Here is a 12,742-nt window from a genome sequence, read left to right on the forward strand (position 1 = left end):
TGACTCATATAACCACATGAACTTAAACCAGAGGCACACCATGCTAACAAATCTTTTGTTTTGCTCATATATGGGGTGAGAAACAGCAGAAATATTTCTTATGGTGTTGGATTGTATCAAGCCATGTGCTTTTTTGTTTCTTCTCCTGTAGTGTTCACTTGCATGCCATAAAAAATGTTTAGAGACTTTAGCTATTCAATGTGGGCACAAAAAACTCCATGGAAGGCTTCACTTATTTGGAGTGGAATTTGCCCAAGCTGCTAAAAATATTCCTGATGGCATTCCTTTCATCATCAAAAAGTGTACGTCAGAAATTGAAAGCAGAGCACTGAATGTCAAGGTATGCTCAAGTTTGTTCATACTTAAGTTTGACACAATCTTAAAATAAATTCTCTTATATTTTAATGCTGTCATTATCATCTGTGTTTTTCAAGTTCCATTTCCAAGTTAAAATAGAGTTGTGCTTGTCTTTTAATTTGAGGGCATCTATCGTGTAAATGGAGCCAAGTCAAGAGTTGAAAAGCTTTGTCAAGCTTTTGAAAATGGAAAGGATTTGGTCGAGCTCTCAGAACTCTATGCACATGACATCAGTAATGTTCTCAAGCTGTATCTCCGCCAGGTATGGAGTTGAGAGGTCAGATGGAAAACCAAAGGGCTGTAGTATATTTCTTCAGCACAGTACAAAACAACCACCCCTTTTCAGCAGTCCTACAGCGGCAAATTAAACAAGTGCCTTGTATAACTGCAGTGACTTCTTTATTTGCACATGGAGCCTGTGAAAAGGGCTGGAAAAAGTGCTGGGAATACAGTATGTATTCTACATGGAAATTGTGGCTTTCTTTAGTATCATATGCATAACAAGCTTTTGTTTGTCTACTCATAGGTTTTAGAAATAAACTCTACTTTCTGATTAGTGAATTTGCCTGTCTTACATGGAGTTTAAAAGATTCCCATGTTCTTGCCTCTTCATGCAGACAGATGCTGATATATTGCTGTTAATACCTGCTAACAAAAATGAAGCACTCATAGTGGTCACTTTGTTCATTATGGAGGGATTATCCATATTTTTCTTCTAAAACAGAGCTTTAAAGCTTCATGATTGAATTTTCTAAAACAGTTTCAATATGTATGTGAAAAAAAAAATGAAGCTGTGATGTTGCTCAGTGAAATTGAGTCACTCTGAAACTGTGTTAACCCTGAAAGAAATAATCTTTAGCTGGATGGTCCTGTCTTCTTCATGCTGGCTGTCAGAGATGAGCATTCCAATCCTATGATCATCACCATTAAGTGATTTTGATTTTTTTTTTTCCTTGAAATCTTATTTCAGTCCTGGAGCTGTTGTGATAAGGGGTTAGCAAATGATTCCTGGGAAAAGGTATAGATTGGAAAAAGGAAAATTGGGGATTGAGCTCATGAACATCATCTAAGAAAATACGCTAGACCAGAAGAGTTGAAGAAAAACAGGAAGGAAACAGTTAAAATTCAGGTTTAAGTATGTTTCTGAGATGTTCCTATTTCTTCAGCTTCCAGAGCCCTTGATTTTGTTTCGGCTTTACAATGAGTTCATTGGACTTGCAAAAGAAAGTCAGAATGCTAATGAGGAGTTGGATGTTAAACAAGCTAGCCCCAAAGCAAAGACAAGACAGTCACTCTGTATTGAACTGAATAGGATCATCATTAAAATTAAAGATCTTCTGAAACAACTGCCTGTACCAAACTATAACACTCTTCAGTACCTTATTGGACACCTTCACAGGTAAGAAAATACTTTAAATGCAAACTGATGTTGAAAACTTAACTGCTACATGCTGCATGTTAGGAATCTCTTGCAACTTTTTGGTGACTGTTGAGGAAGAAGTCACATATGCCTTTGATGACACTGTTCTGTTGCTGGAGTTTACCATGTAATGAATTCCCAAGTGAAAGAATAATATGAAAGGGAAATAAAGCAGGGAAAGCATTGGCCTCCATTATTTTTGATTGTCTGCTAGCATTGGGGTCAGTAGTAATTGATGTCACATGCAGGTATCTAAATATGATTTAAATTGTGATGTAACAAAGATAGGGCAGTGATTTGGTGGCTATTAACAGAAAACTGAAAACTGTATCATGTCTCTTAATAACCTTCACATTTCACTTCCTTGTCCTCCAAATGGTGGTTTGTATGATGATGTACTAAACCGATGATTACCTATAAAAATGGTAATACTGGGCTATTGCTATGTTGTTACTAAGAATGAGAGACATTCTTTTCCCCAACTCCAGAAATGCCAAATAGCCACAAATAACTTTAACAAATAGGACATAAAAACACCCTGTGTGGTAAATTCAAGCCACTGTTCAATGTGGTCTGCACTGCAGATTCTGCCTGCCTACCAAACCCACTCTGTTTTTTATTGTCTCTTACCCTCTTTAGACATAAGATTTTAATATCAAAAGTATTTCTGAAGTAATAAAGCCCTCCAACACTTGGGGATTTCTTTTTTTTTTTTTTTTTTTTTTTTTTTTTCCCCTCTTTGTGCAGAGTTACAGAACAGTGTGATGAAAATAAAATGTCAGCCAGCAACCTTGGCATAATATTTGGCCCAACTCTGATCAGACCACGTCAAACCGATGCTACGGTTTCTTTGTCATCACTTGTGGACTACCCTTATCAGGCCCGGGTAGTGGAGCTGCTCATAACATACTATGAAAAGATATTTGATGTCTCATTGAAACCACTTCTGAGTGCTTCCCATACTGAAGAAACAGCTGGTACAGTCAGAGTTGCTTTATCAGCAGATGAGAGGGAGCCACAGCAGCAGAGGAAATCGTTTGTTGCTGTAAAGGAAGTGAGTGACTCTTTTGCTGCCACAATGTTACCTGTGCCACATTAACTTCTGTGTTAAATTCTGGAGCAATCCAGAGCATATTTCTAATAAGTCTTTGTGGTTTTTTTTTTTTTTTTTTTTGATAAGGAGTGCCTTTTTTGTTGAGATCTCATTTGCTTCTGCTCTGACTTTTGTTACCAGGGTATTCAAATAGTTCCATGTGAAAGAGCTCCAGAAACAGCTGCACTCTTTTTGGAATCGAAGAATAGCAAGAATACAAAAGAAGCAGATATATCTGTAACTGGTTAGTATGCTGTTAAATTTGGGTGTGGGTGAATAAGGAGCCCTGGATGCTTTAGATTATAGTGCATGTAGCTCTGCAATATAGACAGAAGCAAGTGATAAAACCTGTTCATCACTTTTTTGATATACTGTTTATTTTTGTAATAAGAACAGAAAATTAAATCTTTCTAAAGGCTTTTAAGAAATCTATGTTTATGGAATCAGAGCTTAAAGTATTTGGTAAGAGAGTATAACAGTGGTTTGGTTTCTCCCTTGTTTTAAAGAAAGCAAACAAAAAAAAAAGTCCTAATTATGCTGTGACTGTTGAATTCTGAAATCCACTACAACACTGTAAGCTAATACCCAGCAATTTATGTATTTTGACCACTATTCCCCCAAAATTCGTATCAGTGCCACTTACTGGAACTACACCAGAAGGCTTTGGAAAGAGTAATTGTCTGACAGAATCATCAGAGCATTTTGGATATCAGTATTTTTGCTTAAAAAAAGCCCAGGTTTGCTAACCTAATTTTAACTGATTTTTTTTTTTTTTTTGCTGTTTATCTGCCTGTGCTACTACAGGGGTTTGGTTTAATGTAGGTATGATTTAATGTACTTCATTTAGGAGTAACTATACAAATTCCCTTTTAATTGTACTGATTTTCATCTGATGTTACCACTTCAGTCATGTCCTGTACATCAACAGTGCAACATCCTGAAACATACTAAAACTGAAAATGTTCAGGGATGGCAAAGAACCAGCCAAAAAATGAAGTGTCTCTTTGTTTTCTCTTTGGTTACAGCTGTACAGTATGTGTTTTACTGCTAGTGAAATGCTTACATTTGGTTAGAGTCTGCTGTTGCTAGTATGTATACAAGCTATCCCTATAAACTGCTAGCCCATTAAAATACTAACTAGCAGTGGGTCATTGAAGTCTTGCTGATTTCTCTTGGCAAAAAGATCCAGTCACATCTGTTTGTGTTTCTAGGTGATGTTGTGAGTCCAGCTTCAGAGAAAGACAATGATCCATTCATTTCTCCAGGTGAAGACCCCTGTAAAATGAGCATAGTTGCTGTAAAATCCAACCGTCAGATTGCCAAAGTTCCGTTGCGGGCTCCAAGGACCAAGCCAGCGTCTCGCCCTGTCAGCCTGCCTGTAGACCGAATACTTCCTCCGTGTGTTTTGAATGAAAGAAATTCACGAAATGCAGGGGCAGTAAGTTCAGAGAAGCTGGGCAGAAGCCCTACTATTGAAGAAGTCTCAGAGGCGAAGGCACTCCCTGCTGTTGATACCTGCTGCAGACTGCCTTGTTACGACACCCAGATGCTGCGAAAAACTTGGGACAAGCAGTACAAACAGTATGATATCACAGCAAGGACAGCAATGATCATGACTAATGTGCCCCAGGAGATCCGAGCACTTGAGAGTGGAACTGCAGGTGCTTTATCATCATCATGCAGCCTTGGTAACAATTCAGCTAAAGCCATTCTTCCTAGTAAGCCATATTCTGTAGTTGGGTCAGGAAGGACAGCAGCAGAAGAGAATGGCCCTGATGTTAATCCTCCTGCTGCCTTTAGGGCACCAAGAACATTGCAACCACCCCCAGGGACATTTTATAAACCACCCTCTAACAAATCAAAAGAAAATGGAGATGGTTCTTCTGCTAAAGCTTGTGCACCCACCAGTGCTAGCTCTGCGCTCCCCCAGGATAATACTGTGAAACTGGCTAGGAGCTCTGCACTTCCATCAGGTGATGCTGAACAAAACACAAATGAACAGAAATCTAGCTCAGAGGATATTCACTCCACAGATCTGAAGCCAACTTACCATAGACTGAGACCAAAAAGGATCCAAGAACTGGAACACAGAGAAGCTCATTTTGTATAGGGTGCAAATTCCTCTTGGACTATATGCAGTTTCTTGATGTTGCCCAGTGGAGGCTTCCCTTTGCCCCTTTATCCTTTGCCTTCCCTTGAGAATCTTTTGTGCCATATTGGAGTTATTTTTATATATGCAGCATTTTAAAAATGGGGGGAGGCCTGGGGAACTGTGAATTAAGTAAGTCAAACTTTTCGTAGTTCAGTAGCTTTCAATAAAGATGTAATACATTCCCAGTCTAGACACAGTTAATGGGTTCATTGAATAAGACACTGAGCTTCATTTCATTGTGTGGAATGGAGTGCTTATTCATAGAGAAATGGCTATTTTTCTTAATAGATGTTATAATAAAAATGGAAGGTTTAATGTTCACTGTCTAAGCATAAACCAAAGCTTGTGCTTTGCTCTGTTAAAGCATTTGTTCATTTTTCTAATTTGTGCAATTAAAGCTTTGCTCTCAAACAGGCTTACATACTGGCCAGCATGGCAATAGTTATGTATCATATGTGTATATTTTAGGCAGACATGGTTATCTGTTGCCAGTTTTCTATGTTGTCACTTTCTTTTTTTTTTTTTCTTTTTTTTTTTTTTTTTGTACAGCAAGGATGCACTTAACTGAGCTTTACTATTCAGAAGCAGCAGTCAGTTCACATCTGGTTTCTTGTATAGTTTAGTGAGTGGGGGGAAAAGTGCACAGCCTTTTTCACTTGGGTGCCCTTCTGGACACACTCAGGTGCCCTGGTGCTGTCTTTCCCAGGTGAATGAAAAGGCAGTGATTTGCTTGCTATAGATCAGTTTTACCACTTAACCTGGTGTAACTGAAATGAAGAGCTTTGTTTCCAAGTTTCCATGAAACATAAAAATAACCAAAAATCAGCATTAGTAGGTGCATCTAATGGTTTTCACTTTGTATTAAATGGTTTTTATGTGTACACTGTGTTATATTTGCTTTAAAATATATTAACGTGTTAACATTTCAGTGACTCTATGGCTCCTATATCTGGATTTCTTCTAACTTATTAAAATACAGATGTTTGGTCTTTGCAATAGTGTAGTACTCTCCTGCATCTGTCTTCTGGGACTAGGGTGTGGCACACTTTGAGATTACAATTAGCATGACCCTTTCTTGCATACTTGCATACTATAGAGTACAGATGTTTCAGCTTAGTACTTTCTACTGCTGTAAGCACCAAGATGACTCTCAAAGGATGGCAAAGATGAAGAATCACTTTTCTGTTTTTGCAACAGGAAATACACTGGACTTTAATACAGCATTACCTTTGCCAGTCTTCCCAAAACACCACAGATAAAATCCCACACTCTGTTTGGTGGACATAATCTGATTTTTGTTTCCAGAACTCACAATGCTGGACTTTGATTCCTTGTTGCATTTCCACAGAAGCAGGACTTGCATTCTTGGCAAGGGCCATCCTATTACTGGATGGTTCTGGCCATGCTTGAGGTCATTTCTTTGGGGAGCTGCCTCTTATTACAGAAGAGCTGAAAGTCCCAGATGCTGCTGTCTGCCCAGACTGCTGTTGGGAGTTGCAGATCAAAATATACGTAAAGGCTTCTTGACAGAGATTGGAATTTGTTCTACTTTGACAGTGGAGGAGTGGACTATATATACCCCACACAAGTGGTTAATGAATCATTAAAGACAGTGTAGCATAACTTCATAGCACTGTTGTGGAAGGATCAATACTGATTAGGACCACAAGATAGCAAAATAATTTGTGAATTATCATTTATTGTCTCACAATATTTGTTTCAGCATGTCTAACACTGGATATGGTAATGGCTTAAGAAATTAATTAAACTTCTCAATTTAATAATTTCTTAATTAAATAAAGCTGTTCAGCTGCTGTGATGGAGGTCTCTAGTACTCCCCAGAGCGGGCTCCTGAGAGAATTCCAACGGTGAATACTGACCCATGAGAAACAGACAGACGTTTCTTAATCAAGTCATAATACCAGTTATTACTGGCTCTTGCCATACTCCTTTTCATGTAACATCTCCTTCCCTATTTTGCTAGTCTTAAAGGCTTCTGCTCTTTGTAAGGTGTTTCCCGCAGCGGGGAGAGCAGGGCCCTGTGCCTGTGGGTGGGGATCTGTAGGTGTTTTACAAACCCGTGTTATTTCAGGAAAAACATCCCTTGCAATAGATGATTTACCTTTCCCAGCTTTAGAATGCCTTCAACTGTTTTTATGAAAAGCAAACGAAGTAGCAAGGGCACGACTCTGGAAATGGAAACCTCTGGAGCCTGTGTACGTGTTACGACTCTGCTGCCCGGCGCAGCGCAGCAGCGGCTGCGGGTGGGGCCGGGGGTTCTTTCCGATCCTGCCCTCCAGCCCGCGGGCAGCGGGGCCTGCGGAGCAGGCTGGGAGGCGGCGGCTTCGGGGCCACTCTGTGACTTCTTAATTTGTCAATTTTCGTAAACATTTGCGCGGTGGCGTCACGGCCGTGTTGTATTCGGGCCCGGGCCCTGTGAGGGAGCGGGGTCCGGCGGCCGCCCGAGGAGGGTGAGGAGGCGGCCGCGGCAGAGGAGCCTTACGCCCAGTGGAAAAGACTTGGTTTCCTTTGGAACTGGAAATGTTTTGGCTGGCCCCTGTTGTTTCTTTTGGTTCAGATACAGATTTTCCTCGGTCTTGCCTTGAAATGGCTTCACTCCAATGGAAGTGCAGCAATCCTACCCACCTGCCCCAGCTGACAGGCTGTGGATCATGCAAAATGCCAGTACCCTGCAGCTTGAACTCTGGGGAGGAAACCTTTTGCTGTCAGATTTGTTCAGAAAATGCAATTACCAAAGTCGCAATGCACTGTCTCATCCCTCTTAAAGCTTTGGCAGAGTGCTGACCTAATTAGTCATGACAGCTGTTTGTTTAGTAGGGCCTCTGGTGCTACCAGAACTACCCTTCTGAAACCATCTTCTCAAATACAGGGTTTGTTCAGATTTGAAGAAATACAGAAGTACCAATATCCTGGTAAAGGCTTGATTGTGCTTGGGTAGGTCATATTGGATATTTGGGAGGATTTTTATTCATGAGTCCTTAAACTCTCACATTGAGCTGTTCTGCATCAAGCAGGGGATTAAAACAATCTCCTTACAACTGAGCAGTGTTATTCTGCGACTGCTAACTGCATCTAAGATACGTGTTTCTTTGCTGCCAAGCTGAACATTCCTTCAGAAACCTTTCAGCAGTGCTCACAGAGGAGGTAAGCTTTTGTGGTTAAGTTTTCAAGGTTTTTGTTGCTTCTGTGTAAGAAGTCTGTGTTTTGCTTGCAAATCCATGAACTCTAGCTTCCATGTAGCAGAGGCCTAATGGAGCTAATCTGAAAGCTGACACGAAATGCTCTGCGAAGGAAGCGCGCGTAACGTTGGTAACTTAGCTCAGAGTGTGTTTGTACTTTTTGAGTGACTTTGCTACATACCACTGTGGCTCACCATACAGAGTGGACTCAGAGCACACAAAGTTAGTTCTGTTTGGGTGAACCTAAACTGGAACATGTGCTTCAGCACCATACCTGATGTGCTGCAGCTAATGTACCTTCAGCAAATAGTGCATGGGTCCTTGGTCCTCAGCACACACTGTTTCGCTGTAGACCGGCACTTGTTGGGCCATGCCACTTGTCAACATATACATAATATGTTGGGAAAACAGAGCAAACCCAGTGTTTCAACTTCCCATTAGTAAAGGGGGGGGTGGAGCGATAGGGAATGCCTGATATTTACAAACGGTGTTATTTAGAATATTCATGGAAATAAGTCCTACAGGAGGACTTTGGAGAAAGGACTCTATTATCCATTCTGAATAAAATATTCTATCTGCATGCCCATTTATATTCACAGAGAGAGGGGAATTCTTTTTCTAATTAAGAGATCCAAAGGCCCTTGGAAAGTGTTTCACTCACAGGTAGAAGAAAAAAGCTATCCGAAATCTTCCAAAATGTTACATGTTTGAGGAAGGTGAATGCTAGGAAAATCCTTGCTACTCAGGCTTTATGCAGCTGGATGACAGAACAGTGTTTATATGAAGTAAGCTGAATTATGCAAGAAGTAGAAAGTATGCCCTGTGTTCCCACTTCTTTGTGCTTGTTTATCCACAGGTTGGGGTGATTAGCCTACTGCTGGGTTTGCATAAGAATGAGATCTGTTTAAGATTCTACATTTCTCTGTTTGACATGGAAGAGTCTGATTGTGATTGTCTTTGATTCATAGAAATAAACCTTTCAAACAGAAGTTCCATGGGGCTTTTTCTTAGTCTCTCTGATGTTTTATCATTTGATCCTGGTTTGACAGAACTTCCCATTCTTGTCTTTCAGGTTACTCCTTATTTCAGAGGGAGGCCTCTGAAATACATATGAAACACCTAAAAAGCTTCAGCTTGGGTTTTCCCAGTAGTTTGAGATAGTTGGATGCAAAACTTAACTCAGAAAGCCCCAACCTGTGTTTGTGTAGTTTTCTTTCCATAATAAACATAGATAAATCTGTTTATTGATATAGTATACATTTATACACACCCAGTCCTACAGTTAGTCTAGACAAAATTGTGTTAGCATTAATTGTGTTAACTTTCTAGTGAGCCTGTGTCGAGGGACATCTTCTACATGCATTAGAATGTCTCACAGGTTAGGAAATGGTTTGGGTGCTGGAAAGCATTGTTGAGCATTAGAAGTGCTGGCCCATGAGCACACCCAATACACCTAAGTGTGCATATTTGCAAAGCTATCTTTTCAGGTAATTTTTAAATTCTCCTTATTTTACAGAAATATTTGCTTGTGGTACTTGAGAGATTACTGGGGATGTTTTTAAAACTTGCTGAACAAAGAGCATTTATTATAACTTAATTTTTTAGTCAAAAGTCAGGAATAAGCCCGGAAATAAGAAAACAAAATTCTAATATTTAAAACATCTGTTAAAACTATGGCATATGTGTGTGAGGTAAGGGGATATCACAACACACATGCCATGTGACCCCACATATTTCATATACGTGCTCATGAAGCATGTCAAAGGGAACTGTTATATTATGAGATATCTACTGTAGGTGTAATGCAAGAACTGTCACCAAACATCTATTTCTACTTACTGCTTTCTTTATGGTCTGATGTGTAAGTGGAATGTCTTGTGATTTGTGGTTGCTGGCAACAAACTACAGATCTTTAGGCTATAGCTAAGTCATAGTGATCACTGTGGGTAGGGCTACAGTGAAATTGTGCAGTGTGCTCCCTAAGCTGAACTGTATTTTACCCTCCCATATAAAGTGATAGACCCTGCATAAGCTTTCTCTGTTTATTTCTGAAGATCCCTTTGTAAAGCTAAAAATCAGAAATGGGTCATAGGAGCAGCAGATGTAGTTGATCATAGAAAGCAAAATATCCCCTACCATCATCCAATTGTGATGTAAAAAATCTAATTAGGGGAGATTAATTTAATCTGTTAGAGCTGTCTCTGCAAACGTGGACAGCAAAAAGAGATCCATTTTCTTAAAATAACTTGCCTTAGGATTTTAGAGGTAAAATGCTTACTTGCTGGATAAAACAGTTAAATTATCTGTTTGCCTCACACACTGTGGTAGGGCTTAAACCTAGTATGCAGCTGAGAAGCAGCAGCAGTGCTGGTTTCTCTGCTTTGCACTGCCATTAGTCAGAGTTACCTTCTATCTGTGGCTTTATGAAGCTTTCTTTCTCTGTCTAGAATGAAGCAGGCTGGGTCTTACCTGTGATATGAACATATGCTCAACAGAATTTAGATCAAAGTCACTTCCAAAAGAGGAGGTTGGCGTAGAACCATGGAATAGAATCATTAAGACTCCAAAATTGAGTCCAACTTTTGACCAAAAATACCACATCAATTAAACCATAGCACTAAGTGCCATGTTCAGTCCTTTCTTGAACACTTCCAGGGACAGTGACTCCACCACCTCCCTGAGCAGTCTGTTCCAATGCTTGACAACCCTTTCAGTGAAAAAATTCCTCTCGCTGTCCAGCCTGAGCCTTCCCTGGCACAGCTTGAGGCTATGCCCTCTTGTCCTGTCTCTGTCTGCCTGGGAGAAGAGGCCAACCCCCATCTTGCTAAACCGTCGTAGCAGGCAGTTGTAGAGAATGGTAAATTCTCCCCTGAGCCTCCTGCTCTCCTCACAGGACTCGCTCTCCAGCCCCTTTCCCAGCTCCGCTGCCCTTCCCCGGACGGGCTCCAGCCCCTCAGTGTCTCCCCTGAGGTGATGGGCCCACAGCTGGGCACAGCTCTTGAGGTGTGGCCTCACCAGTGCTGAGTACAGGGGCACAATCACTGCCCTGCTCCTGCTGGCCACACTATTCCTGATGCAGGCCACGATGCCCCTGGCCTTCTTGGCCACACGCTGGCTCATGTTCAGCTGCTGTCAACCAGCACTCTCAGGCTTTTTCCCACTGGGCAGCTTTCCAGACACTCTTCCCCCAGTCTGTAGCACTGCCTGGGATTGTTATGACCATTTGGCAAATGGTTGTCACACTAGCCAATCTCCAGTCATCTGAGACCTCCCTGATTTTCCAGGACAGATGATAAATGATGGAGAGAGGTTTGGCGAGCTCTTTTGCCAGTTCCTTCAGTACTCCTGAGTGGATCCCATCCTACTTCATAGACTTTTGAGTGTCTAAGTGGCACAGCAGGTCACTAACTATGTCCTAATGGATTGCAGGGGAGGTTTTCTGCTCCCCATCCCTGTCTGCCAGCTCAGGGAGCTGGTTGCCCTGAGGATAACCAATCTTTGTGTTGAAGACTGAGGTAAGGAAGGCATTAAATACCAAGGCCTTTGCCTCATCCTTGGTTACAATGTTTCTCTCTGCATGCAATAAAGGATGGAGATTTCCTTTGGCCCTCTTTTTGTTGTTAATGCATTTATAAAAACACTTTTTATTATTTTTCACAGCGGTTGTCAGTTTGAGTTCTAGCTGAGCTTTTGCCATTCTAATTTTTTCTCTATGTGACCTAACAATGTCCTTGCGCTCTTCCTAAGTTGGCTGCCCCTTCTTCCAAAGGTCATAAATGCTCTGTTTTTCCCTGACTTCCAGTGAAAGTGCCCTGTTCAGCCAAGGCTGGTCTTCTTCCCTCCTGGCTCACCTTTCAGCACACAGGGATGGCCTGATCCTTGGCTTTGTTATCCTTTGTGCCAGAAGCCAGGTTAAAGTGGGTGGTTTAGGTGGCACCTGTGTGCAGGGGCTCGAAGGCCCAGTGATGGTGCTGGGGAAGAAGCAGAGTGCAGTGCTTTGCTGTCGGAGCTGCAGTGGGCTCGGGGAAATCTAGAGTGTGTTAAATTCAGTCAAGCAGTTTTGTGGAGGATTTTCAAAGGTGTCACCAAAGCCCTGTGAAGGGGAAAGAAAAAAGCAAGCATTGCCACATGCTTTTTAAGTTTTTTTCTGTTTTTTTTTTTTTTTTTTTTTAATAATGAAGGCTGAATTGTTGTTCAGCTTCTATTTGGAAGAACAATCTTAGGGAAGCTGTGATAGTGCTTATATACAGTCATCGCCCAGCATGAGCACTAGTAGGAGGTTTTGCTGCATTGCTGTTTCAGATGCCCTTTACAGATGAAAATCTATAGGGAATTCAGTGTTCACTCAGTTCTTTAGTGTAGTGGAGTGGTGATATATTTTAGTTAAATGGTATGCTCTGTCTCACCCCTCGAAAATGTCTGGTTTATTGCAAGCCTGTGATCCTCCCCTGCAGTATCCTGTGTCTGTAACCCCATTGGCCCAATCTGTTCCGTGCCCACTTTGAATCTCCCTGTTCAGT

At 41.2% G+C, this 12,742-nt stretch overlaps 2 protein-coding genes across 8 annotated transcripts in view; both read left to right on the forward strand.

The window, feature by feature from the left end:
* Positions 1 to 6,018, forward strand: part of ARHGAP29 (Rho GTPase activating protein 29) — a 50,035-nt gene extending 44,017 nt beyond the window's left edge. For 5 of the 7 annotated variants that reach the window (XM_068199783.1, XM_068199789.1, XM_068199787.1 and 2 more), the window contains 6 exons: positions 152 to 340; positions 482 to 619; positions 1,524 to 1,756; positions 2,525 to 2,831; positions 3,009 to 3,114; positions 4,082 to 6,018. In XM_068199783.1, the coding sequence (XP_068055884.1) occupies positions 152 to 340; positions 482 to 619; positions 1,524 to 1,756; positions 2,525 to 2,831; positions 3,009 to 3,114; positions 4,082 to 4,980 (1,872 nt within the window). In that variant the 3' untranslated portion in view covers positions 4,981 to 6,018. The remainder of the gene's footprint in view (positions 1 to 151; positions 341 to 481; positions 620 to 1,523; positions 1,757 to 2,524; positions 2,832 to 3,008; positions 3,115 to 4,081) is intronic. The other 2 variants (XM_068199784.1, XM_068199788.1) reach the window with 1 other exon arrangement.
* A 1,798-nt stretch (positions 6,019 to 7,816) lies between these two features.
* The window catches only part of ABCA4 (ATP binding cassette subfamily A member 4), a 73,035-nt gene continuing 68,109 nt past the window's right edge, over positions 7,817 to 12,742 (forward strand). Inside the window, exon 1 of the mRNA XM_068199791.1 lies at positions 7,817 to 8,187. The gene's annotated coding sequence lies outside the window, so the exon portion shown is untranslated. The remainder of the gene's footprint in view (positions 8,188 to 12,742) is intronic.

This window comes from Anomalospiza imberbis, chromosome 9, assembly GCF_031753505.1.
Source record: "Anomalospiza imberbis isolate Cuckoo-Finch-1a 21T00152 chromosome 9, ASM3175350v1, whole genome shotgun sequence".
Classification (NCBI taxonomy): Eukaryota; Metazoa; Chordata; class Aves; order Passeriformes; family Viduidae; genus Anomalospiza; species Anomalospiza imberbis.